We start from the raw sequence: 26,556 nt of genomic DNA, 5'->3' as shown, positions 1-26,556 counted from the left end.
CACTGGCTGCCTATTAACAGAGAAATATAAAAAGAAACCCAATGAACATTTATAATTGTGTTCACCAATATGCATCCTTGTCTAATGTTTTTAAGTCTCTTCTTTGCATGTGGTTAGTGCTCATCTTTGCCAATGCTCCACAGTGGAGTCAACAGACAGAGAAGTGCTGTGCTCTGCTGTTTATATGCTAAGCTATACTGTTCAGTGGTGTGTAGATTCAGAGAGATTAGTAGAGGTGTTATGAGGATACCCCCTCCAGGACCAGGTGACTTATCTGCTCTGACTAGATGGACAACCTTATCTACCACTCCGTCCTCCATCTGAGAGCAGAGCCCATCTCAGTCCCATCATCCATGATTAAACCTCTCGCCCCAGACTGCGTAGGTTAAGTAGAAGCATGTTGACTCCCGGGCTCGCCAGCCAGCAAAATGGATCTCCTCCAACCAGGAACTCGGCGATGCAGAATTGCAACACGGGGAAAAGGGCAGGGGGAGGAGGAGGGAGGAAATCATACATCCTCCCGCCGTAATTAAAAACGTTCGTGCCAGGTGCGCCATTTTGCTTACGACAGGACAGTTAATCTATCTCCGATTTCTTTATTTCCTCCGCGGTGGGAGGAAAATATCAGATGGCGTCGGGGGGGAGCGTAGCTCCCGGGAGACAATGGATGCGCTGATCTATTTATTATTGGGAATTTAATGCACGTGGGTGGTAACTTTTTTTGGCTGTCAAATCAGGGAGTTAAAATGATGTGGCAGACAAACGGATCAGCGTAGCTGGGGAATGAAACAGTTGGGGCGTCGATGGGCCGTAAATCTAACGATAAATGTTGGCCATCCATTATTCATATGCTCTTTCTGTGTTAAATACAGAGCATAGCACATTTACCACTGCAAGGCCCAGGCACAGAACATGTGAAGCAGTTTAAACATGTAGCGACAGGTGGATTGATGGAGCTCTCTCATCTCTCTCTCTCTCTCTCTCTCTCTCTCTCTCTCTCTCTCTGTCTCTCTCTCTCTCTCTCTGTCTGTCTGTCTGTCTGTGTGTCTGTCTCTCTCTCTTTCCCCCTCTCCCTCTCTCTCTTTCTCCCTCTCCCTCTCTCTCTTTCTCTCCAACTAATACATCCATTGTAGGTGTACATCTATTAAGTAAGGGTGTGTTGTAGATACTGCTGTGTTGGAGTGTGATTGAACTCTGTTGTGTCCTGAAGCTGTGGAGGTCTAGGAGGCTAATTACTTCCTCAATAGAATATATGTCTCAGCTTTCATGTCATCTTTATTAGTCACAACAACACTACAGAAGCACAAGTCTGGACATGTCCAGGAAATACGTTGATGCCCAATACTTTGAACACTCTTGGTGCTTTTAGAGAGGATTTGTAGTGACATTTGCGAAAAGCCGCCAAGGATTTTATAAATCACCTCTGCTCTATGTTGGTCCCTGCCGTTGGTTAACCGATGTAATTCATAATTTGTATTCACCTTGATTGTTGAAGGACTTATACTTTTCTGAGATGGACAGTAATTAATATCAGGCTTTAAATAGCTGCTTGACAATAATTATGCTAGTGATTGTGCTAGTGCCAGAGCGATTTGAAACTGAGAGAACCATTACTTCCGGTAACCATTACTTCCGGTAACCATTACTTCCGGTAACCATTACTTCCTGCAATAGTGGCAAATTCTTCCCTACTGGTTATATTCACAGGAGTGAATCATTTGTAGAGTCTGAAATTATTATGCCATCAGATTGTAATCAACATAATTCACTTAACTGTATTCCCAAGTGACTGGCTTCTCTGGTGTGTTTCAATGAGCTGGGGAGAGAGATCTTCTTGATTGTTATATCACAAACAACGATTGCAGCTAGTAGTTGTTATTATCTTGCATGTATGTGCCTCATCTGTCAAATCAGTCTCAGTACATGTAAACACTTCACTCTGCCTGTCACAGTGATGCCACAGTATCTATCGCTTATATACTACAGGAGCGTCTCTGGAATTCAAAGAGAAATGGCCCTGTCCTCACCACCCTCAGGCTATAAAAGTTTACAGATCTGTGCAAAGGCAGTGGAGAGATCAGACACTCGGGAATGAGCACCCGTTTTAGTGGCTCCGACACGTGTACGTAGCTAGCGGAAATTTATTTGCAGTTTAGTTGCTTTTGACACATTTTCCCTCTCTCTGTCTCTCTCTTGCTATCTCTCGCTACATCTTTCTCTATCTATAACTCTCTCTCTATCATTCTCTATTTGTCACCGCCCATCCTGTCTCTTCTCTCTGCTGACACTCTTTCCTTCAGAGACGGCGGTCGGTGTGCGGCTTAATGTCTTTGTCTCCTTCCTCCTGCTCCTATTATCTGGGAGGGTTCAAGGACAATGTGGCTGTGGCTCATTTGCATATGACAGTAGTCCTGGGGACTGGGGAGGGCTTCATGTGTAGCAGGTGATTCATATAATGCCTATTTTAAACAAGATTAGATTACAACTAGGGCTGTCAAATGATACAAAATAATTAATTGTGATTAATCGCATTCAATTCTGTAGTTAATTACGATTAATCGCACATTTTTTTATTTGCTCAAATTTGGTGCTAAATAAAGATTTTGCCTGCCACATCAGTACCTTGTTAGAGGTTGTTTTCACTCTCTGGGTGTATTGTACAGAGGAAGAGCACAGCTTTATCATCTGAAAATGTCAACATGCTTGTTTGTCTTTGCAACTGGCTCAGTGAAAAGAAATAGGAGGACGACTGTAGTGTATGGTCACAGGTTTATGTTCTGTGGAATTCATGACATTGTTGGACAAGTTTATGCTCTTTATCCATAGAGCCAGTTGATTTTTTCTTATAGCCAACCCTCCAATCAGTAATTGGGAGAACAATAATTTTCAATGGCTGAAGCTTTAAATACCTGGTATGGCAACTGCTCGGCCTCCAACCGCAAGGCACTACAGAGGGTAGTGCGTATGGCCCAGTACATGACTGGGACCAAGCTTCCTGCCATCCAGGACCTCTATACCAGGCGGTGTCAGAGGAAGGCCCTAAAAATTGTCAAGGTCTCCAGCCACCCTAGTCATAGACTGTTCTTCCTGCTATCTCACTTTAAGGGGTGCCAGAGTGCCAAGTCCCCGAAAAAATGTGCACTCTGTACCGATACCCCCTGTACAGTAGTGGCCAAAAGTTTTGAGAATGACACAAATATTAATTTTCACAAAGTCTGCTGCCTCAGTTTGTATGATGGCAATTTGCATATACTCCAGAATGTTATGAAGAGTGATCAGATGAATTGCAATTAATTGCGAAGTCCCTATTTGCCATGCAAATGAACTGAATCCCCCAAAAACATTTCCACTGCATTTCAGCCCTGCCACAAAAGGACCAGCTGACATCATGTCAGTGATTCTCTCGTTAACACAGGTGTGAGTGTTGATGAGGACAAGGCTGGAGATCACTGGTTGATTTAGTGGTTGATTTAGGTGATTTAGGTGATTTAGTGATTGAGTTTGAGTAAAAGACTGGAAGCTTCAAAAGGAGGGTGGTGCTTGTTCTTCCTCTGTCAACCATGGTTACCTGCAAGGAAACACGTGCCGTCATCATTGCTTTGCACAAAAAGAGCTTCACAGGCAAGGATATTGCTGCCAGTAAGATCGCACCTAAATCAACCACTTATCGGATCATCAAGAACTTCAAGGAGAGCGGTTCAACTCTTGTGAAGAAGGCTTCAGGGCGCCCAAGAAAGTCCAGCAAGAGCCAGGACCGTCTCCTAAAGTTGATTCAGCTGCGGGATCGGGGCACCACCAGTACAGAACTTGCTCAAGAATGACAGCAGGCAGGTGTGAGTGCATCTGCATGCACAGTGAGGCAAAGACTTTTGGAGGATGGCCTGGTGTCAAGAAGGGCAGCAAAGAAGCCACTTCTCTCCAGGAAAAACATCAGGAACAGACTGATATTCTGCAAAAGGTACAGGTATTGGACTGCTGAGGACTGGGGTAAAGTCATTTTCTCTGATGAATTCCCTTTCCAATTGTTTGGGGCATCTGGAAAAAAGCTTGTCCGGAGAAGACAAGGTGAGCGCTACCATCAGTCCTGTGTCATGCCAACAGCAAAGCATCCTGAGACCATTCATGTGTGGGGTTGCTTCTCAGCCAAGGGAGTGGGCTCACTCACAATTTTGCCTAAGAACACAGCCATGAATAAAGAATGGTACCAACACATCTTCCGAGAGCAACTTCTCCCAACCATCCAGGAGCAGTTTGGTGACGAACAATGCCTTTTCCAGCATGATGGAGCACCTTGCCATAAGGCAAAAGTGATAACTAAGTGGCTCGGGGAACAAAACATCGATATTTTGGGTCCATGGCCAGGAAACTCCCCAAACCTTAATCCCATTGAGAACTTGTGGTCAATCCTCAAGAGGCAGGTGGACAAACAAAAACCCACAAATTCTGACAAACTCCAAGCATTGATTATGCAAGAATGGACTGCCATCAGTCAGGATGTGCCCAGAAGTTAATTGACAGCATGCCAGGGCAGATTGCAGAGGTCTTGAAAAAGAAGGGTCAACACTGCAAATATTGACTCTGCATCAACTTCATGTAATTGTCAATAAAAGCTTTTGACACTTATGAAATGCTTGTAATTATACTTCAGTATTCCATAGTAACATCTGACAAAAATATCTAAAGATACTGAAGCAGCAAACTATGTGAAAATTAATATTTGTGTCATTCTCAAAACTTTTGGCCACAACTGTATATAGCCTCGCTATTGTTATTTTACTGCTGCTGTTTAATTGTTTGTTACTTTTATTTTTTACTTAACACTTTTTTTTCTTCTTAACTTCTTAAAGCATTGTTGGTTAATAAGGGCTTGTAAGTGAGCATTTCACTGTAAGGTATTCGGCGCATGTGACAAATACAATGTTATTTGACCAGAAGTCCCCACAAGAATAGCATTTCCGCGGTGTGGAATTCCATCTTGTTGTGACATCTTGTGCGAGTGACTCCTTCTTTTCGACATTTGCAACTTGCTGTTGTCCAAGCATTTGGTGGGCTGTGTTTGAAATGCCCCGAAACAATGTGCATTTGGCTAGGGCGCTGTTCTGTAGGGACACTGTGATGGACCTTCAGAGACTGTGCGCGGTGCAGGGCAGGTGTCAAAATGCAGATGTCTCGCAGCTGCAATCATGTTCCGTGCACTGTCTGTGCTAACTGTGGTAACTTTGTTTTCAATGTTTCACTGCTTTCGCTAGATCCATGAAATGCCCGGCGCACGTTTCAGCATAGTGCCTCTCTTCTGTCTTCGTTATGGCCAGAGCCTGTGAATGCAGTTTCCAGTTTTCTTCGATGTGGTCCAGCACACGCTTCTAGCTTAGCCTGTCGAAGATGTCCTCCATTGCTACTAGTAACATTACTTGTATTGTCGGCGTCAACAGTATGTTTTCGCTTGTAAATGATAACGAAGACTCAATGTACTTCGGTGATAAACAAGCACTTACAACACTGAAACATGGTGCCCCCACAACCCATTCTATGTCCTATAATATGTCCTCTAAGTGACTCTGTGGCTGTACTATACATATAGTAAAGCTGTCAATTCTCTGGAATGTCTTGGGCATGAATTAAAAGCTTAGCAGCACAATTATGAATTATGAAAGCCTAATGTTCTCTTTAGGGTAAATGTTCTAGAATATTTATAAACTCGCCTCTTTCATCACACAGCCGCTTGCCTCCACCCAAGGAGAGTGGTGACATAGACATCTGTAGTTGGGAGAGATGATGACCTTTTTGGACTCTGTGATACAGAAATCGTCGAGACTCGCTGGCGTGGGAGCACAGCGTGTGGTCAATCGCGGTTCATGGTATTATCTAGAGAAACAACCATGCTTTACCATTTCAAAGAGCGAAGAACATATAGAAATGGTTTATTGAGATTGGTGTGGAAGAACTTGACTGGCCTGCACAGAGCCCTGACCTCAACTCCATCAACCACCTTTGGGATGAATTGGAACACCGACTGTGAGCCAGGCCTTATCGTCCAACATCAGTGCCTGACCTCACTAATGCTTTTGTGGCTGAATGGAATCAAGTCCCTGCAGCAATGTTCCAACATATAGTGGAAAGCCTTCCCAGAAGAGTGGAAGCTGTTATAGCAGGAAAAGGGGGGACCAACTCCATATTAATGCCCATGATTTTGGATGGGACGAGCAGGTGTCCACATACTTTTGGTCATGTAGTGTAATTCAATCACTATGAAACTGTGACATCTCGAAATCACACTCCTGGCTTTTATATTCCCAGGCCTCGTTTGGATCACTCCGCTTCTTATGGTCCTTTGTGGGCCACATTTTCAAACCTCCAGTCCCACTCCAATCTCTTGGCACATCGAGGTGGATTCGCTTCCACATGGATTGGCGCTCTAAGCATGTGTGTAATCACCAAACATCTGAAACTCATTTAGAATATTTTGCAGAATTTCAGAGGTGAAATATTCCAGAGAGGGAGGCTAAAAGCCCTGACTAAGGGATGTTCTTTTCCTTTTCATGGTGTTGGAGTGTGGGGTAGTTTAATTTGAAGGCTATTCATCCCCTGGTCTCTGGACACCCTCCGGGTGGGATAGGGACATGTGCAATGATGTCTACCTGAAAAAGTGGCTGGGTATCCTTTGTTGTTGTTTGAATCCCAGATTGACCCATTAGTCTCACTCATTATCCGTCTGATCAGTTGAATGAATGTGTGTAGGCCTACTTTTGGTCATGTAGTGTTATTTAAATGCTGTCTGTCTTCCCAGTAGCCTACTTGGTGTGTGAACTGCTGACTGCTCATAAGTCGCAGTTGATTGTTGACCCATCAACCAGGATTAAGGGGCAGGGCAATTTGTGACTTGTTTTGGTAATCAGTGGCTGTATTGCCTCTCCTAGGCAATCGGCAATTACTACAGGGAGGTGTGCTCTTCACCTCTGCTAGACAATTAGCAATTTGTTGTAGTACTTCAGTCTCCCCTAGTTTCTCAGCGGCAGCCGTGTAAGCGGCGGTCGTGTCGCCGAAATGAAGACGGTTCTGCCGAGTTGTTCTGCCAAGTCGTTCGAGGAAGGAAAGAGACACCTTCCTCACCATTCTCTCACTTGAGTATTTTACCAAGTTATTTTCAGATTATCTAGTTTTGCTCTTTTGTAGCTTTGGCAACTGTGTGTGTTTTCTATAGCTGTTTGTTCCTTTCCCTGTAGGTTTTACAGACGCTCCCCACCCCTTGGCTGCAATCCTTCTAATTTAGTGTACCCTGCACGCACAACACGTGGAATTCCGGGTCTCTGGCAGCGTTTGGAACTGCCGATCTGCGGTCAAGAACAGAGAGTTCATCTCAGCCTATGCTGCCCTTCAGTCCTTTAACTTTTTGGGCTGACAGAGACCTGGATCACCCCAGAGAACACTGCTACACCAGCTGTTCCCTCTTCGTCTGACTACATTTTGGTGGCACACGGCTACTCATTTCTCCTACCTGGAGATTTTCTCTTTTCTCCGTCTCTCACCTGTCCATCTTCTCTTTTGAATTCCATGCTGTGACTGTCACTTGTCCACTCAAGCTTAACATTGTTGTCATCTATTGCCCACCAGGTGCCCTTGTAGAGTTTCTCAATGAGCTTGACACCTTGATAAGCTCATTTCCTGACGCTGGCTCACCGCTCTTAGTACTTGGTGACTTCAACCTCCTGACGTCTGCCTTCGAATATTTTCTTTCCAACTCTCTCTTTCCTGTCCTTGCCTCTTTTTACCTCACCCTTTCCCAATCCCCTCTTACTCACAAGGCAGGCAATACGCTTGACCTCATCTTTACTAGAGACTGTTCGCCTACTAATCTTACTGCAACCCCCCTCCAGGTCTCTGATAAGTGCTTTGTTTCCTTTTCTGTCTCCCTTTCCTCCAACCCTAGCCACTCAGCCAATACCCAGATGGTCATGCTCTGTCGCAATCTTCGCTCTCTCTCTCCTCTTCTATCCTATCATCTCTCTTTTCTGCTAAATCCTTCTCCCTCCTGATTCTGCCTCTATGACCCTACTCTCCTCCCTTTCTGCATCCTATGACTCGCAGTGTCCCCTTTCCTCCCAGCCGGCTCGAGCCTCCCCGCCTGCTCCGAGGCTGGGTGACTCATTGCGAGCGGGCAGCTAATCGTAAAATGAGGAAAACTAAACTTCACTCCCTACTCTCTACCTTCTCTTTCTCTGTATCTGCTGCTAACCCCACTTTCTATCATTCCAAATGTTAAGCTTCTGCCTCTAACCCTAGGAAACTATTTTCCACCTTGTCCTCCCTCCTTAATCCTCCACTTCTCCCCTTACTCCTCCCTCTCTGCGGACGACTTTGTCGACCACTTGGAAAAGAGAGTTGAGGATATCCACTCCTCATTCACTGAGCGTATTGAGTCCACTGGTCCCACTCACACAGAACTATCTGCTATGCAGATGACACTACTTTTCTCCTTCCCACCTTCTGACACCCAGGTGGCGGCATGCATCACTGTGTGCCTGGCAGGTAAATCAGCTTGGATGTCGGCCCACCACCTTAAGCTCAACCTCGACAAGATGGAGCTGCTCTTCCCCCCAGTGAAGGCCTGCCTGTTCAAAGACCTCTCCATCACGGTTGATAACTCCACAATGTCGCCTTCCCAGAGTGCACAGAACCTTGGCATGACTCTAGACAACACCCTGTCGTTCTCTGCCAACATCAAAGCAGTAACTCACTCCTGTAGGTTCATGCTCTACAACATCCGTAGAGTACGACCCTACCTCACACAGGAAGTGGTGCAGGTCCTAATCCAGGCACTTGTCATCTTCCGCTAGAACTACTGCAACTCGCTGTTGGTTAGGCTCCCTGCTTGTGCCATAAAACCCCTGCAACTTATCCAGAACGCTGCAGCACGGCTGGTTTTCAACCTTCCCAAGTTCTCCCATGTCACCTTGCTCCTCTGCACACTGCAATAGCTACCAGTAGAAGCTCGCATCCACTACAAGACCATAGTGCTTGCCTACGGAGCAGCAAGAGGAACTATGCTCAAACCCTACACGCGAACCAGAGCACTCCATTCTGCCACCTCTTTCCTTTTTGGCCCTCTCACCGCTACGGGAGGGCAGCTCCCGCTCAGCCCAGTCCAAGCTCTTCTCTGTCCTGGCACCCCAATGGTGGAATCAGCTTCCCCCTGAAGCTTGGACTGCGGAGGCCCTGCCCATCTCCCTGAAAGCACCTGAAACCACACATCTTCAAAGACTATTTTAAACAATCCCCCTCCTCACCTCAACACCCCTCCCCTTCTAGCGCTGACTTTGCTGATAGCTACTTTATTGAGGAAAAGAGTACTTACTATACCTGTGGTTGTCTCACCTAGCTATCTTAAGATGAATGCACTAACTGTAAGTCACACTGGATAAGAGAATCTGCTAAATTACAAAATGTTAAACGTCTGTAGCATTTATTCACATGGTAATTGGAGTCAGATTGATGAATGTAGTTTATTATTCAACATCATTTTAACCCAACTACACATACAGCATATGTACATGGTTTGTTAATGGACTTGCATGGAGGAACTTATCTCACAGAAATTCATATTCATTCACCAGACACATAAATTATAGTGGAGTATTATGTCAGAATACTGGTAGGGCTTCATCATGTCACTCCTCTCTGATCTTCTCCGATTATCTGATTCCTTCTGCCCATTTGCAAAACACACAGCTTATCATTGGAATGGGCTCTTAATGTAATGGTATAGTTGACTGGTGTATCAGTAGTGGGAATGTGAGAAGCTTACGGCTCTCATTATAAAGCTGCAGAAACATGGTGATCATTGTGTTTGCAGAATTCAAACACAACAAAACAGGTTGCCTTGAGAAGCCTAACGTGCTGCTTTTCTTTTTAGGGAAGGTTCTTCTAATGTTCTCTGAAGGTTGTCCCTCTAAGGAGTAATGTGCCCCTGCTCTAAAGATGATTCCATTTGCTGAAACTGATCCTCAATCAAAGGTCAATCTATGCTGCTAAATGGATCACAGCACTTGTGGAATATCTGTATATACAGTGGCTTCAGAAAGTATTCACACCCATTGACTTTTTCAAAAAACAATTGTGTTACAGCCTGATTTTGTGTCACTAGCATACACACAACAGCCCATAATATCAAATAAGAATGATTTGATATTTTTTGAATTTCTTACAAATTAATAGCAAATGAAGAGCTGAAATGTCTTCAGTAAATAAGTATTCAACCCCTTTGTTATGGCAAGCCTAAATAAGTTCAGGAGTAAAAATGTGCTTAATAATTCACAAGTTGCATGGACTCACTCTGTGTGCAATAATAGTGTTAAACATTATTTTTGAATCACTGTACCACACACATACAATTATTTGTAAGGTCCCTCAGTCGAGCAGTGAATTTCAAACACAGATTCAACCACAAAGGCCTGGCAAAGGGCACATATTGGTAGATGGGTGAAAAATAATAACATATTGAATATCCCTTTGAGCAGGGTGAAGTTATTAATTACACTTTGGATGGTGTGTCAATACACCCAGTCACTACAAAGATACAGGTGTTCTTCCTAACTCAGTTGCCGGAGAGGAAGAAAACCACTCAGGGATTTTTGAATACAAAACCTTCTGTTTGGGGCAAATCCAACACAACACATCCTTGAGTACCACTCTTCAGATTTTTTTATATAAAATAATTCCCTAGTCCTTGCCGATGCAAAGTATATCCATAGCATGATGCAACCACTACCAATGGAATAGAGCTGAGCACAGGCTAAATCCTAGAGGAAAACCTGGGTCAGTCTGCTTTCGCCCAGACACTGGGAGACAAATTCACCTTTCAGCAGAACAATAACCTAAAACACAAGGCCAAATATACATCAACTTGACAGAGCCTGAAGAATTTTTTTAAGAATAATGTGCAAATATTGTACAATCCACGTGTGCAAAGCTCTTATAGACTTACCCAGAAAGACAAAGGTTATTCTAACATGTATTGACTCAGGGGTGTGAATACTTATGTAAATTAGATATTTCTGTATTTAATTTTCAATAGAATTTGCTAAAATGTCATTATGGGGTATTGTGTGTAGTTGGGTGAAGGAAAACATCTATTTAATCCATTTTGAATTCAAGCTGTAACACAACAAAATGTGGACTAGGTCAAGGGGTATGAATACCAACGATGTTAGGATGAAGCAGTCAGAGGTCACCAAGCGCAACATAGCTTCAGCGTGTAAATCAGCTAGAAAGATGTGTCGGCATCGATTAATTGTCTCTGGCCCCCTCCCAGTTAGGGGGAGTGATGAGCTCTACAGCAGTCTCACAACTCAATCGCTGGTTGAAAACTGTTTTCTGCCCCTCCCAAAAGATAGAATTTGTAGATAATTGGCCCTCTTTCTGGGACTCACCCACAAACAGGACCAAGCCTGGCCTGTTGAGGAGTGACGGACTCCATCCTAGCGGAGGGGTGCTCTCATCTTATCTACGAACATAGACAGGGCTCTAACTCCTCTAGCTCCACAATGAAATAGGGTGCAGGCCAGGCAGCAGGCTGTTAGCCAGCCTGCCAGCTTAGTGGAGTCTGCCACTAGCACAGTCAGCGTAGTCAGCTCAGCTTTCCCCATTGAGACCGTGTCTGTGCCTCGATCTAGGTTGGGCAAAATTAAAAATGGCGGTGTTCGCTTTAGCAATCTCACTAGTATAAAGACCTCCTCCATTCCTGCCATTATTGAAAGAGATTGTGATACCTCACATCTCAAAATGTGGTTACTTAATGTTAGATCCCTCACTTCCAAGGCAGTTATAGTCAATGAACTAATCACTGATAATAATCTTGATGTGATTGGCCTGACTGAAACATGGCTTAAGCCTGATGAATTTACTGTGTTAAATGAGGCCTCACCCCCCTGGTTACACTAGTGACCATACCCCCCGTGCATCCGGCAAAGGCGGAGGTGTTGCTAATATTTACAATAGCAAATTTCAATTTACAAAAAAAAAAACAATGACGTTTTCGTCTTTTGAGCTTCTAGTCATGAAATCTATGCAGCCTACTCACTCACTTTTTATAGCTACTGTTTACAGGCCTCCTGGGCCATATGCAGTGTTCCTCACTGAGTTCCCTGAATTCCTATCGGATCTTGTAGTCATAGCAGATAATATTCTAATTTTTGGTGACTTTAACATTCACATGGAAAAGTCCACAGACCCACTCCAAAAGGCTTTCGGAGCCATCATCGACTCAGTGGGTTTTGTCCAACATGTCTCTGGACCTACTCACTGCCACAGTCATACTCTGGACCTAGTTTTGTCCCATGGAATAAATGTTGTGGATCTTAATGTTTTTCCTCATAATCCTGGACTATCGGACCACCATTTTATTACGTTTGCAATCGCAACAAATAATCTGCTCAGACCCCAACCAAGGAGCATTAAAAGTCGTGCTATAAATTCTCAGACAACCCAAAGATTCCTTGATGCCCTTCCAGACTGCCTCTGCCTACCCAAGGACGTCAGAGGACAAAAATCAGTTAACCACCTAACCGAGGAACTCAATTTAACCTTGCGCAATACCCTAGATGCAGTTGCACCCCTAAAAACTAAAAACATCTGTCATAAGAAACTAGCTCCCTGGTATACAGAAAATACACGAGCTCTGAAGCAAGCTTCCAGAAAATTGGAACGGAAATGGCGCCACACCAAACTGGAAGTCTTCCGACTAGCTTGGAAAGACAGTACCGTGCAGTATCGAAGAGCCCTCACTGCTGCTCGATCATCCTATTTTTCCAACTTAATTGAGGAAAATAAGAACAATCCGAAATTTCTTTTTGATACTGTCGCAAAGCTAACTAAAAAGCAGCCTTCGCAAATGGAGGATGGCTTTCACTTACATTTACATTTAAGTCATTTAGCAGACGCTCTTATCCAGAGCGACTTACAAATTGGTGCATTCACCTTATCACTTCAGCAGTAATAAATTTATGAACTTCTTTGAGGAAAAGATCATGATCATTAGAAAGCAAATTACAGACTCCTCTTTAAATCTGGGTATTCCTCCAAAGCTCCATTGTCCTGAGTCTACACAACTCTGCCTGGACCTAGGATCAAGGGAGATACTAAAGTGTTTTAGTACTATATCTCTTGACACAATGATTAAAATAATCATGGCCTCCAAACCCTCAAGCTGCATACTGGACCCTATTCCAACTAAACTACTGAAAGAGCTGCTTCCTGTGCTTGGCCCTCCTATGTTGAACATAATAAACGGCTCTCTATCCACCGGATGTGTACCAAGCTCACTAAAAGTGGCAGTAATAAAGCCTCTCTTGAAAAAGCCGAATCTTGATCCAGAAATTATAAAAAACTATCGGCCTATATCGAATCTTCCATTCCTCTCAAAAATTTTTGAAAAAGCTGTTGCACAGCAACTCACTGCCTTCCTGAAGACAATGTATACGAAACGCTTCAGTCTGGTTTTAGACCCCATCATAGCACTGAGACTGCACTTGTGAAGGTGGTAAATGACCTTTTAATGACGTCAGACCGAGGCTCTGCATCTGTCCTCGTGCTCCTAGATCTTAGTGCCGCTTTTGATACCATCGATCACCACATTCTTTTGGAGAGATTGGAAACCCAAATTGGTCTACATGGACAAGTTCTGGCCTGGTTTAGATCCTATCTGTCGGAAAGATATCAGTTTGTCTCTGTGAATGGTTTGTCCTCTGACAAATCAATTGTAAATTTCGGTGTTCTTCAAGGTTCCGTTTTAGGACCACTATTGTTTTCACTATATATTTTACCTCTTGGGGATGTCATTCGAAAACATAATGTTAAATTTCACTACTATGCGGACGACACACAGCTGTACATTTCAATGAAACATGGTGAAGCCCCAAAATTGCCCTCGCTAGAAGCCTGTGTTTCAGACATAAAGAAGTGGATGGCTGCAAACTTTCTACTTTTAAACTCGGACAAAACAGAGATGCTTGTTCTAGGTCCCAAGAAACAAAGAGGTCTTCTTTTGAATCTGACAATTAATCTGGACGGTTGTACAGTCGTCTCAAATAAAACTGTGAAGGACCTCGGCGTTACTCTGGACCCTGATCTCTCTTTTGAAGAACATATCAAGACTGTTTCAAGGACAGCTTTTTTCCATCTACGTAACATTGCAAAAATCAGAAACTTTCTGTCCAAAAATGACGCAGAAAAATTAATCCATGCTTTTGTTACTTCTAGGCTGGACTACTGCAATGCTCTACTTTCCGGCTACCCGGATAAAGCACTAAATAAACTTCAGTTAGTGCTAAATACGGCTGCTAGAATCCTGACTAGAACCAAAAAATTTGATCATATTACTCCAGTGCTAGCCTCCCTACACTGGCTTCCTGTTAAGGCAAGGGCTGATTTCAAGGTTTTACTGCTAACCTACAAAGCATTACATGGGCTTGCTCCTACCTATCTTTCCGATTTGGTCCTGCCGTACATACCTACACGTACGCTTCGGTCACAAGACGCAAGCCTCCTAATTGTCCCTAGAATTTCTAAGCAAACGGCTGGAGGTAGGGCTTTCTCCTATAGAGCTCCATTTTTATGGAATGGTCTGCCTACCAATGTGAGAGACGCAGACTCAGTCTCAACCTTTAAGTCTTTACTGAAGACTTATCTCTTCAGTAGGTCCTATGATTAAGTATAGTCTGGCCCAGGAGTGTGAAGGTGAACGGAAAGGCTGGAGCAACGAACCGCCCTTGCTGTCTCTGCCTTGCCGGTTCCCCTCTTTCCACTGGGATTCTCTGCCTCTAACCCTTTTACAGGGGCTGAGTCACTGGCTTACTGGTGTTCTTCCATGCCGTCCATGGGAGGGGTGCGTCACTTGAGTGGGTTGAGTCACTGACGTGGTCTTCCTGTCTGGGTTGGCGCCCCCCTTGGGTTGTGCCATGGCGGAGATTGCTGTGGGCTATACTCGGCCTTGTCTTAGGACGGTAAGTTGGTGGTTGGAGACATCCCTCTAGTGGTGTGGGGGCTGTGCTTTGGCAAAGTGGGTGGGGTTATATCCTGCCTGTTTGGCCCTGTCCGGGGTATCATCGGATGGGGCCACAGTGTCTTCTGATCCCTCCTTTCTCAGCCTCCAGTATTTATGCTGCAGTAGTTTATGTGTCGGGGGGCTAGGGTCAGTCTGTTACATCTGGAGTATTTCTCTTGTCTTATCCGGTGTCCTGTGTGAATTTAAATATGCTCTCTCTAATTCTCTCTTCTCTCTTTCTGTCTTTCTCTCGGAGGACCTGAGCCCTAGGACCATGCCTCAGGACTACCTGGTATGATGACTCCTTGCTGTCCCCAGTCCACCTGGCCGTGCTGCTGCTCCAGTTTCAACTGTTCTGCCTGCGGCTATGGAACCCTGACCTGTTCACCGGACGTGCTTGTTGCACCCTCGACAACTACTATGATTATTATTATTTGACCATGCTGGTCATTTATGAACATTTTAACATCTTGACCATGTTCTGTTATAATATCCACCCTGCACAGCCAGAAGAGGACTGGCCACCCCTCATAGCCTGGTTCCTCTCTAGGTTTCTTCCTAGGTTTTTGGCCTTTCTAGGGAGTTTTTCCTAGGGAGTTTTTCCTAGCCACCGTGCTTCTTTCACATGCTTTGCTTGCTGTTTGGGGTTTTAGGCTGGGTTTCTGTACAGCACTTTGAGATATCAGCTGATGTACGAAGGGCTATATAAAAATACATTTGATTTGATTTTGATTTGATTTCTGAAGGCTCTGTATCAATCCTCATATTGACTAGCTCACTACTCTGTGTGAGGTTACACAGCATATCAATGTCTGTATCCAGGTTTTCTCATAGTGTGTAAACACTTTTTTTAATTACTGGAGTGTGTCTGTTTTTTTCCATGACAAAAGAGACTGGCTCATTAAATTAAGAATAATTGGTGTGTGTATGTGTGCGTGCGCCTGTGTGTGTCCCCATGTCTGTGTCTGCTCATCCCTCACACAACCTTGTTCTAATCAGGGTGTGCTGGATAAGCAAACTGCGTAGCGTTAAACGTTATGAGCAGGGAGTGGAGTAAAGGTCTCAAGCAGGGGGCTATCTCCTCCTGGAAAGAATATCTTTATATACTGTTGTGTGTAGTTCAGAATAGAGTGGGAGGGGAGAGAAATTATGTCATGCTTTAACACTGACCAAATTGGCTTAATGGTTCACAGCTCAGTTTATTGTTATGGGAGAAATGCAGTGCTTATAGATGTGGTACATGGTCAAACTGACAAGTCTTTCTGGTCTACAGCAGCCGTCTTTAGAGAAAGACTTAGTTTTTCTTTAGAGTAACTCACCCTACATTGTTGACATAAGTGGTTTTTAGATACGGAGCGGTTGAGCCTTAGACAAGCTCAGGAGTGGAGGGCAGATCTCATAAAACGCACTGCCTCTTGTCAATGGGAATGAAACATTCTCTCTCTCTCCTGCTCTGTCCCTCTCTCTCTCTCTCTCTCTCTCTCTCTCTCTCTCTCTCTCTCTCTCTCTCTCTCTCTCTCCACCCACCCCACAGGAGAGGCAGCTCCATGCCTGGCCATTCATTGAGATCAATACAGGGGACCTGACCCACTACATGGCCCCACTGTCCTCCCAGACTGGCTTCCACCACACTGGCTTCGTTGTGCCCGAGCTCATCACACAGACAGCGGCCAAGGCACCGGTGACAGAGGAATCCTCGGACCAGCACAGAGGGATGGATATTGCAGGTACTCTAATCCCCTCCTCTTTCCATACAACCACTGAAACTGTCAAGCAATAAAGATGGTTTTTTTAGCTAGTTTCATAGCAAGAAAACATCAAAGAAGTTGAAATTAGACTTAGGGTGGCCAGTAGAGGAAAGAAAGACAAAAGCATTGAACTGTTTCTTCCTGAACAGCTTGTTTGACTAAGAGGTTTGTTTGAAGTATTTGTTACTTAAGTGAGTTTGCAGATCAACAGGCTACACCTCTAGTCTATCCCAAGGTAAGGCTGTGTGTTCGATTTCAAGAACTAACAAACAGCTAGGATATAGCTAAAGGTATTTTTCAACGGGAGCTGCACTCAGTGCCCCACCACGTTGATTACATCCAACAGCTGATATATGAGTACCTGTAATTGTTCTGTCACTGTAAGAACGTTTCTTCAAGCACAATTGGTTTGTCTTTTAAACTTGATATGGCCTTCAGTTTAGCACAGTAGCGATATTGACTTCGTCTTTGCACAAATACTTTTGTAAGGGAAGCGGGTTGGTGTGTGTGCGTTTGTGTGTGCGGATAAGACTGTGTGGGCTGTAATTGAGACAAAAGCATGTTTGTTGGTAGAATTTAATATTTTGTATTTGTTTAAGACTTCAGAAAGCTCACTGAGTTCAGTTTACTCCAAATGTTGACACTCTCTCCCTTTTCATGCATCTCCCTCTCCTTTCCTGTTGCTCCTTCCTCTCTCCCCTCTCTCTCTCCTCCCTCACTATCTCCCCTCTATCTCTCTCTCTCTGCTTGGCCCTGTCATGTAGTGAGGATTTATGGCAGTGTGGGAGGCTGTCTGGTGTACTGTGTTGTGACCTGAGGATCTTTCACTCTAAGTCTAAATTGCTTCAATAATCAATATGTCAGTCCCCCAGCGGTCTATAGCAATCAGAGTTTAAACAGTGGGTCAACACAGTTCTGCAATACTAACAGCAAGCATAAGCTGTGTGTGTGTCAAATCAAATATAGTCATATTTTATTTGTCACATGCTTCGTAAACAACCGGTGTAGTGACATGCTTACTTACAGGCCCTTCCCAACAATACAGAGAGAAAAATTGAGAAATAATAAAACGATGAGAAACTGTAACTTCGCTATATATACGGGGTACCAGTACCGAGTCGATGTGCAGGGGTACGAGGTAATTGAGGTAGATACAGTTGAAGTCGGAAGGTTACGTACACCTTAGCAAAATACATTTCAACTCTGTTTTTCACAATTCCTGACATTTAATCCAAGTAAAAATTCCCTGTCTTAGGTCAGTTAGGATCACCACTTTATTTTAAGAATGTGAAATGTCAGAATAAAAGCAGAGAGAATGATTTATCTCAGCTTTTATTTCTTTCATCACATTCCCAGTGGGTCAGAAGTTTACATACACTCAATTTGTATTTGGTAGTATTGCCTTTAAATTGTTTAACTTGGGTCAAACGTTTCGGGTAGCCTTCCACAAGCTTCCCACAATAAGTTGGCTGAATTTTGGCCCATTCCTCCTGACAGAGCTGGTGTAACTGAGTCAAGTTTTTATCACGATATCTATATATTTTTTCATTCGATAACGATAATTATCACGATATTAATCAAATAATGTTTAAAAGGTGCATATCTGCTTCAAACTCAAGAATGCCTGAACAAACCATGCTAGATCGAATCCCCGTGCTAACAAGGTAAAAATCTGTCATTCTACCCATGATCAAGCTAGTTACCCACAGTTCCCCGATAGGCCGTCATTGTATACAAGAAGTTGTTCTTATTAACTGACTTGCATAGTTAAATAAAGGTTACATTTTTTTTTATTATGTGAGCTACACATAAAATTATACTTGAAGGAAAATTGTTCCATGTTTGCGGCCAGGGAGCACGTACTTGGAGTCAATTAAATTGATAAGCCTCTTGAAACCTTCCTTTTCGACTGTGCTAATTAGTAGCATGTCCTTCGACTGTGCTAATTGGTAGCATTTGTGACGTCTTTGTCTTTTCGATGTTTGCTTGTAGGGCATAAATGCTGTCAGTGTTGACTGCTTCGGGCAAACATCCCTAGATTGGCTGGTGCTTGAGGGGCGTTTATCAATACCGTGGCGCGAACTCAAACTTCCTGCATGTTCCAAAGAGTGATTTTGCTTCAGATGTTGAAAAAGGTTTGTCGTATTACCAGACTTCGTAGCCGCCTGTCTACGGCACAATTTGCACCGAACATTGGTCTGCTCTTTGTCGGACTTCAAAAAGCCAAACCACTTCCAAATTACTGAAACAGTTTAACCCTTTTTATCTATAATTGCGTTGTTGGAAGCTGCTCCTTCTCCATGGCTATCACTGCCAATGTTTTCGCCGACATCACTCATTTTTCGTGGTTAATAGTGGCTACTCCATCACTCAAGGTGCTAAGTGGTTTTTAGTGGGCGTATACCTCTTCACGTGCATATTGTCACTTCTCCGCACGTTCCTGCTGCGTCACAGAGGTGAAATGGACTGCTGTACCTAATTATTCTATATCGACATTATTGAAAATGAATCTAAACGTTTTATATAGTTATTGAGGGAAGTAATTACCTCGATAATTATTGATATTGATTTATCACCCAGCCCTAGGATTGAGGTCAGGGCTTTGTGATGGCTACTCCAATACCTTGACTTTGTTGTCCTTAACTTGTTTGGGCTAGGGGGCAGTATTTGCACGGCCGGATAAAAAACGTACCCGATTTGGTTACTACTCCTGCCCAGTAACTAGAATATGCATATAATTATTGGCTTTGGATAGAAAACACCCTAAAGTTTCTAAAACTGTTTGAATGGTGTCTGTGAGTATAACAGAACTCATTTGGCAGGCCAAAACCTGAGAAGATTCCTTACAGGAAGTGGCCTGTCTGACCATTTCTTGCCCTCCTTGATCATCTCTAACAAATACAGGGGATCTCTGGCATGACGTGACACTTCCTACGGCTCCCATGGGCTCTCAGAAGGCGGGAAAAAGCTGAACGATGTAATTCCATCCCCAGGCTGAAACACATTAGCGCGTTTGGCAAGTGCTCTATCAGAGGGCCATTAGACTGAGGCTCGTGCATCAGGGGATAGCATGCTTTTACTTTCACTCTCTTTGTAATAAAAAACGATTTCCCGGTCGGAATATTATCGCTTTTTTACGAGAAAAATGGCATAAAAATTGATTTTAAACAGCGGTTGACATGCTTCGAAGTACGGTAATGGAATATTTAGAATTTTTTTGTCACGAAATGCGCCGTGCTCGTAACCCTTATTTACCCTTTCAAATAGTGTCTTGAACGCACGAACAAAACGCCGCTATTTGGATATAACAATGGATTATTTGGGACCAAACCAACATTTGTTATTGAAGTAGAAGTCCTGGGAGTGCATTCTGACGAAGACAGCAAAGGTAATACAAATTTTCTTATAGTAAATCTGACTTTGGTGAATGCTAAACTTGCTGGGTGTCTAAATAGCTAGCCCTGTGATGCCGGGCTATCTACTTAGAATATTGCAAAATGTGCTTTCACCGAAAAGCTATTTTAAAATCGGACATATCGAGTGCATAGAGGAGTTCCGTATCTATAATTCTTAAAATAATTGTTATGTTTTTTGTGAACGTTTATCGTGAGTAATTTAGTAAATTCACCGGCAGTGTTCGGTGGGAATGCTAGTCACATGCTAGTCACATGCTAATGTAAAAAGCTGGTTTTTGATATAAATATGACCTTGATTGAACAAAACATGCATGTATTGTATAACATAATGTCCTAGGGTTGTCATCTGATGAAGATCATCAAAGGTTAGTGCTGCATTTAGCTGTGGTTTGGGTTTATGTGACATTATATGCTAGCTTGAAAAATGGGTGTCTGATTATTTCTGGGTACTCTGCTGACATAATCTAATGTTTTGCTTTCGTTGTAAAGCCTTTTTGAAATCGGACAGTGTGGTTAGATTAACGAGAGTCTTGTCTTTAAAATGGTGTAAAATAGTCATATGTTTGAAAAATTTGAAGTTTTTGCATTTTTGAGGTATTTGAATATCGCGCCACGGGATTACACTGACTGTTGAGTAGGTGGGACACAAGCGTCCCACCTAGCCCATAGAGGTTAAGCCATTTTGCTACAACTTTGGAAGTATGCTTGGGGTCATTGTCCATTTGGAAGACCCATTTACGACCAAGCTTCATCTCCCTGACTGATGTCTTGAGATGTTGCTTCAATATATCCACATAATTTTCCTCCCTCATGATGCCATCTATTTTGTGAAGTGCACCAGTTCCTCCTACAGCAAATCACCCCCACAACATGATGCTGCCACCCCCGTGTTTCACGGTTGGGATGGTGTTCTTCGGGTTGCAAGCCTCCCCCTTTTTCCTCCAAACATAACGATGGTCATTATGGCCAAACAGTTCTATTTTTGTTTCATCAGACCAGAGGACATTTCTCCAAAAAGTACGATCTTTGTCCCCATGTGCAGTTGCAGACCGTAGTCTGGCTTTTTTATGTTGGTTTTGGAGCAGTGGGTTCTTCCTTGCTGAGCGGCCTTTCAGGATGTTCGATATAGGACTTGTTTTACTGTGGATATACATACTTTTGTACCTGTTTCCGTCAGCATCTTCACAAGGTCCTTTTCTGTTGTTCTGGGATTGATTTGTACTTTTCTCACCAAAGTACGTTCATCTCTAGGAGACACAACTCCTTCCTGAGCGGTATGACTGCTGCGTGGTCCCATGGTGTTTATACTTGCGTACTATTGTTTGTACAGATGAACGTGGTACCTTAAGGCGTTTGGAAATTGCTCCCAAGGATGAACCAGACTTGTGGAGGTCTCCAATTTTTTTTCTGAGGTCTTGGCTGATTTCTTTTAATTTTCCCATGATGTCAAGCAAAGAGGTAGGCCTTGAAATACATCCACAGGTACACCTCCAATTGACTCAAATGTCAATTAGCCTATCAGAAGCTTCTAAAGCTATGACATCATTTTCTGGAATTTTCCAGGCTGTTTAAAGGCACAGTCAACTTAGTGTATGTAAACTTCTGATCCACTGGAATTGTGATACAGTGAATTATAAGTGAAATAATCTGTCTGTAAACAATTGTTGTAAAAATTAGTTGTTGTCATGCAGAAAGTAGATGTCCTAAACGACTTGCCAAAACTATAGTTTGTTAACAAGAAATGTGTGGAGTGGTTGAAAAAGAAGTTTTAATGACTCCAACCTAAGTGTATGTAAACTTCTGACTTCAACTGTTTGTACATATAGGTAGGGATTTGATTTATTAGGATTCCCATTAGCCAACAACAATGGCGTCAGCTAGTCTTACTGGGGCCCGACAAATAGCGAAAATGACATTACAGAAAAAATGCTTTACAATTTACATACACGTTTTAATGTTGTGTGTGTGTGTGTGTGTGTGTGTGTGTGTGTGTGTGTGTGTGTGTGTGTGTGTGTGTGTGTGTGTGTGTGTGTGTGTGTGTGTGTGTGTGTGTGTGTGCATCTGTCAGTTACACATACATGTCAGTACATACACACAACAAGTAGGTCACATTGGGGAGAGGCGTTGTGCTGTGAGCTTTATTTGTTTTTTGAAACCAGGTTTGCTGTTCACTTGCACTATGGAAGATGGAAGGGAGCTCCATGCACTCATGGCTCTGTATTATATTGTACATTTCCTTGAATTTGTTCTGGACCTGGTGACTGTGAAAAGACCCCTGGTGGCATGTCTGGTGGGGTAAGTGTGTGTGTCAGTGCTGTGTGTAAGTTGACTATGCCAACAGTTTGGAATTTCCAACACATTAATGTTTCTTATAAATACAAGAAGTGACGCAGTCAGTCTTTCCTCATCTCTTAGCCAAGAGAGACTGGCATGTGTAGCGGGTCTTATCTGGACCACAGGAGAACCAAAAAATGAAGAGCGACACCACGGCTGTCTTTTAGGCTTTTATGTTGATCTGCAATAGTATTGTGAAAAGACAGGACAGGAACACATCAGTCTCCAATGCACCACCTGACAAGTTGTTCTTTCTCTCTGTGTTTTCTCGGACTCACACAATCACACTCATACATAAAGCCATAATGTATACTATAAAATAATAACCAGTCCTTAATACAAAGAATGTATAATCTTAATTCTTAGACAATAGCCTTTTTAATTTTCTCTAGACAGTCGAATGTATAATCTTAATTCTTAGACAATAGAACCATACCTGCAATAGTATTGTGAAAAGACAGGACAGGAACACATCAGTCTCCAATGCACCATCCTACAAGTTCTTCTACACAAGAGCATAAAGAAATTGACTGGCATAGCCCCACATTAAAAGTATGTGATGGTGAGTTGAGAAGACAATCAGAAATACTGTTATAATGTTTTTCAAATGACTGCCATACCCTTAAATAACGGACAAATCAGGGTTTGGTGGGTGCCAGGAGAAGGTTAACTGCCCGAATGCATGCATATATATACACTGCTCAAAAAAATAAAGGGAACACTTAAACAACACAATGTAACTCCAAGTCAATCACACTTCTGTGAAATCAAACTGTCCACTTAGGAAGCAACACTGATTGACAATAAATTTCACATGCTGTTGTGCAAATGGAATAGACAACAGGTGGAAATTATAGGCAATTAGCAAGACACCCCCAATAAAGGAGTGGTTCTGCAGGTGGTGACCACTTCTCAGTTCCTATGCTTCCTGGCTGATGTTTTGGTCACTTTTGAATGCTGGCGGTGCTTTCACTCTAGTGGAAGCATGAGACGGAGTCTACAACCCACACAAGTGGCTCAGGTAGTGCAGCTCATCCAGGATGGCACATCAATGCGAGCTGTGGCAAGAAGGTTTGCTGTGTCTGTCAGCGTAGTGTCCAGAGCATGGAGGCGCTACCAGGAGACAGGCCAGTACATCAGGAGACGTGGAGGAGGCCGTAGGCGGGCAACAACCCAGCAGCAGGACCGCTACCTCCGCCTTTGTGCAAGGAGGAGCAGGAGGAGCACTGCCAGAGCCCTGCAAAATGACCTCCAGCAGGCCACAAATGTGCATGTGTCTGCTCAAACAGTCAGAAACAGACTCCATGGGAGTGGTATGAGGGCCCGACGTCCACAGGTGGGGGTTGTGCTTACAGCCCAACACCGTGCAGGACGTTTGGCATTTGCCAGAGAACACCAAGATTGGCAAATTCGCCACTGGCGCCCTGTGCTCTTCACAGATGAAAGCAGGTTCACACTGAGCACATGTGACAGAGTCTGGAGACGCCGTGGAGAACGTTCTGCTGCCTGCAACATCCTCCAGCATGACCGATTTGGCGGTGGGTCAGTCATGGTGTGGGGTGGCATTTCTTTGGGGGGCTGCACAGCCCTCCATGTGCTCGCCAGAGGTAGCCTGACTGCCATCATTAGGTACCGAGAGGAGATCCTCAGACCCCTTGTGAGACCATATGCTGGTGCGGTTGGCCCTGGGTTCCTCCTAATGCAAGACAATGCTAGACCTCATGTGGCTGGAGTGTGTCAGCAGTTCCTGCAAGAGGAAGGCATTGATGCTATGCACTGGCCCGTCCGTTCCCCAGACCTGACTCCAATTGAGCACATCTGGGACATCATGTCTCGCTCCATCCACCAACGCCACATTGCACCACAGACTGTCCAGGAGTTGGCGGATGCTTTAGTCCAGGTCTGGGAGGAGATCCCTCAGGAGACCATCTGCCACCTCATCAGGAGCATGCCCAGGCGTTGTAGGGAGGTCATACAGGCACGTGGAGGCCGCAAACACTACTGAGCCTCATTTTGACTTGTTTTAAGGACATTACATCAAAGTTGGGTCAGCCTGTAGTGTGGTTTTCCACTTTAATTTTGACTGTGACTCAAAATCCAGACCTCCATGGGTTGATAAATTGGATTTCCATTGATTATTTTTGTGTGATTTTGTTGTCAGCACATTCAACTAAAAGGCCTCCGGGGACGGGGGCTGGGATTAAAAAAAAAAATATAGGACAAAACAGACATCACTACATAAAGAGAGACCTAAGACAACAACATAGGATGGCAGCAACACATGACAACACAGCCTAGTAGCAGCACAAAACATGGTACGAACATTATTGGGCACAGACAACAGCACATAGTGCCAACTGTAAAGTTTGATGGAGGAGGAATAATTGTCTCGGGCTGTTTTTCGGGGTTCAGGCTAGACCCCTTAGATCCAGTGAAGGTAAATCTTAATGCTACAGCATACAATGACATTCTAGACGATTATGTGCGTCCAACTTTGTGGCAACAGCTTGGGGAAGGCCCTTTCCTGTTTTAGCATGACAATGCCCCCATGCACAAAGCGAGGTCCATACAGAAATGGTTTGTCGAGATCGGTGGGGAAGAACTGACTGGCCTGCACAAAGCCCTGACCTCAACCCCATCGTACATCTTTGGGATGAATTTCAACACCAACTGCGAGCCAGGCCTAATTGCCCAACATCGGTGCCCGACCTCACTAATGCTCTTGTGGCTGAATGAAAGCAAGTCCCTGCAGCAATGTTCCAACATCCTAGTGAAAAGCCTTCCCAGAAGAGTGGAGGCTGTTATATCAGAATAGGGGGGAACCAACTCCATATTAATGCCCATGATTTTGAATTGAGATGTTCGACAAGTAGGTGTCCACATACTTTTGGTCATGTAGTGTACATGTCAGTAAATACACACAACAGGTAGGTCACATGGGGGAGAGGCGTTGTGACGTGAGGTCTTGCTTTATTTGTTTTTTTAAACCAGGTTTGCTGTTCACTTGCGCTGTATAAGGTGGAAGGGAGTTCCATGCACTCATGGCTCTGTATAATACTGTACGTTAGAGAGAGAGAGAGAGCGAGAGAGCGAGAGAGTGTGTTTTCCTAATGAGAGAGAGTTCAGTCAGCGGTGCCTCGCTGTGTCTGTTGTTCGACTTTCCACCCAGACCTACCTGTGTGTGGTCAGCCAGCCTGTAACTCAAATACACCACCTTGGATGGTGGACTTGGGGGGTGGCCTTACTAGTAGTGTACATACTGCTGTACTGTGTGCTCAACGTCTCTCTAGACTAGAGGAAAGACAATACAAATCATGTGCTCTTTACATATGATGATGATCACTGCTATGTAAATTACTGCTTATTTCTTAACGCAGGAGACATACACAAGGATACTACAAAAATAGATACAAAATGTTTTTTTATTTTTTTTATGTTGCCACATATTGTAAATGAGATGATTAATATTCTCTGTAGGTCTTACACCTGTACCTCAGGGTACCTGTTTACCAGGTGTTCCAGTTTGAGGAGGGTGTGCTTTTGCATGTACTAAAGTATTTATTTGAACACCGGCGAAACGTTGCACACTGTGCATGATTATTCACAAAAGCTGAAATGTGAGAGATTGTTAGTCCAACTTGCACAGTAAGGTGATTCAATTTAGATCACAAACTCAATAGTTAATATTTACCATGTCGAGGGTAGTTATGGAAGTCATTTGCACCCGCATGCACTTATTAAACTGAAAGACACACAAACCAGTGGTCTACATGGATAAACATTACGTTTCCCTCGCACTCCGAAACTATGAGATCATGCAGTGCAGAGCCATCATCTGTCCTTGATGAGCTGTTTGAGCTGAACTGAGGATGTCTGGGTCAATATGACATTATTCTTATTATTATTACCCTCCAGTAGTACAGAGATGGCTACAGTATAATTTAGTCCTACTAAATGTAATTGATCTCTAATTGCTATATAATTACGCAACAATTATCACATCTTTAATGTAATTATGTAA

The 26,556-nt window shown here is 43.7% G+C and overlaps 1 protein-coding gene across 1 annotated transcript in view; it reads left to right on the top strand.

Annotated features, from left to right (window-relative positions):
• Positions 1 to 26,556, top strand: part of LOC106565575 (testis-expressed protein 264) — a 202,354-nt gene that overhangs the window by 160,913 nt on the left and 14,885 nt on the right. The window contains exon 3 of the mRNA XM_014132849.2: positions 16,572 to 16,764. Coding sequence (XP_013988324.2) covers positions 16,572 to 16,764 — 193 coding nt within the window. The remainder of the gene's footprint in view (positions 1 to 16,571; positions 16,765 to 26,556) is intronic.

This window comes from Salmo salar, chromosome ssa12 (assembly GCF_905237065.1).
Source record: "Salmo salar chromosome ssa12, Ssal_v3.1, whole genome shotgun sequence".
Taxonomy (NCBI): domain Eukaryota; kingdom Metazoa; phylum Chordata; class Actinopteri; order Salmoniformes; family Salmonidae; genus Salmo; species Salmo salar.
This window is presented reverse-complemented; position numbering and strand designations above follow the sequence as displayed.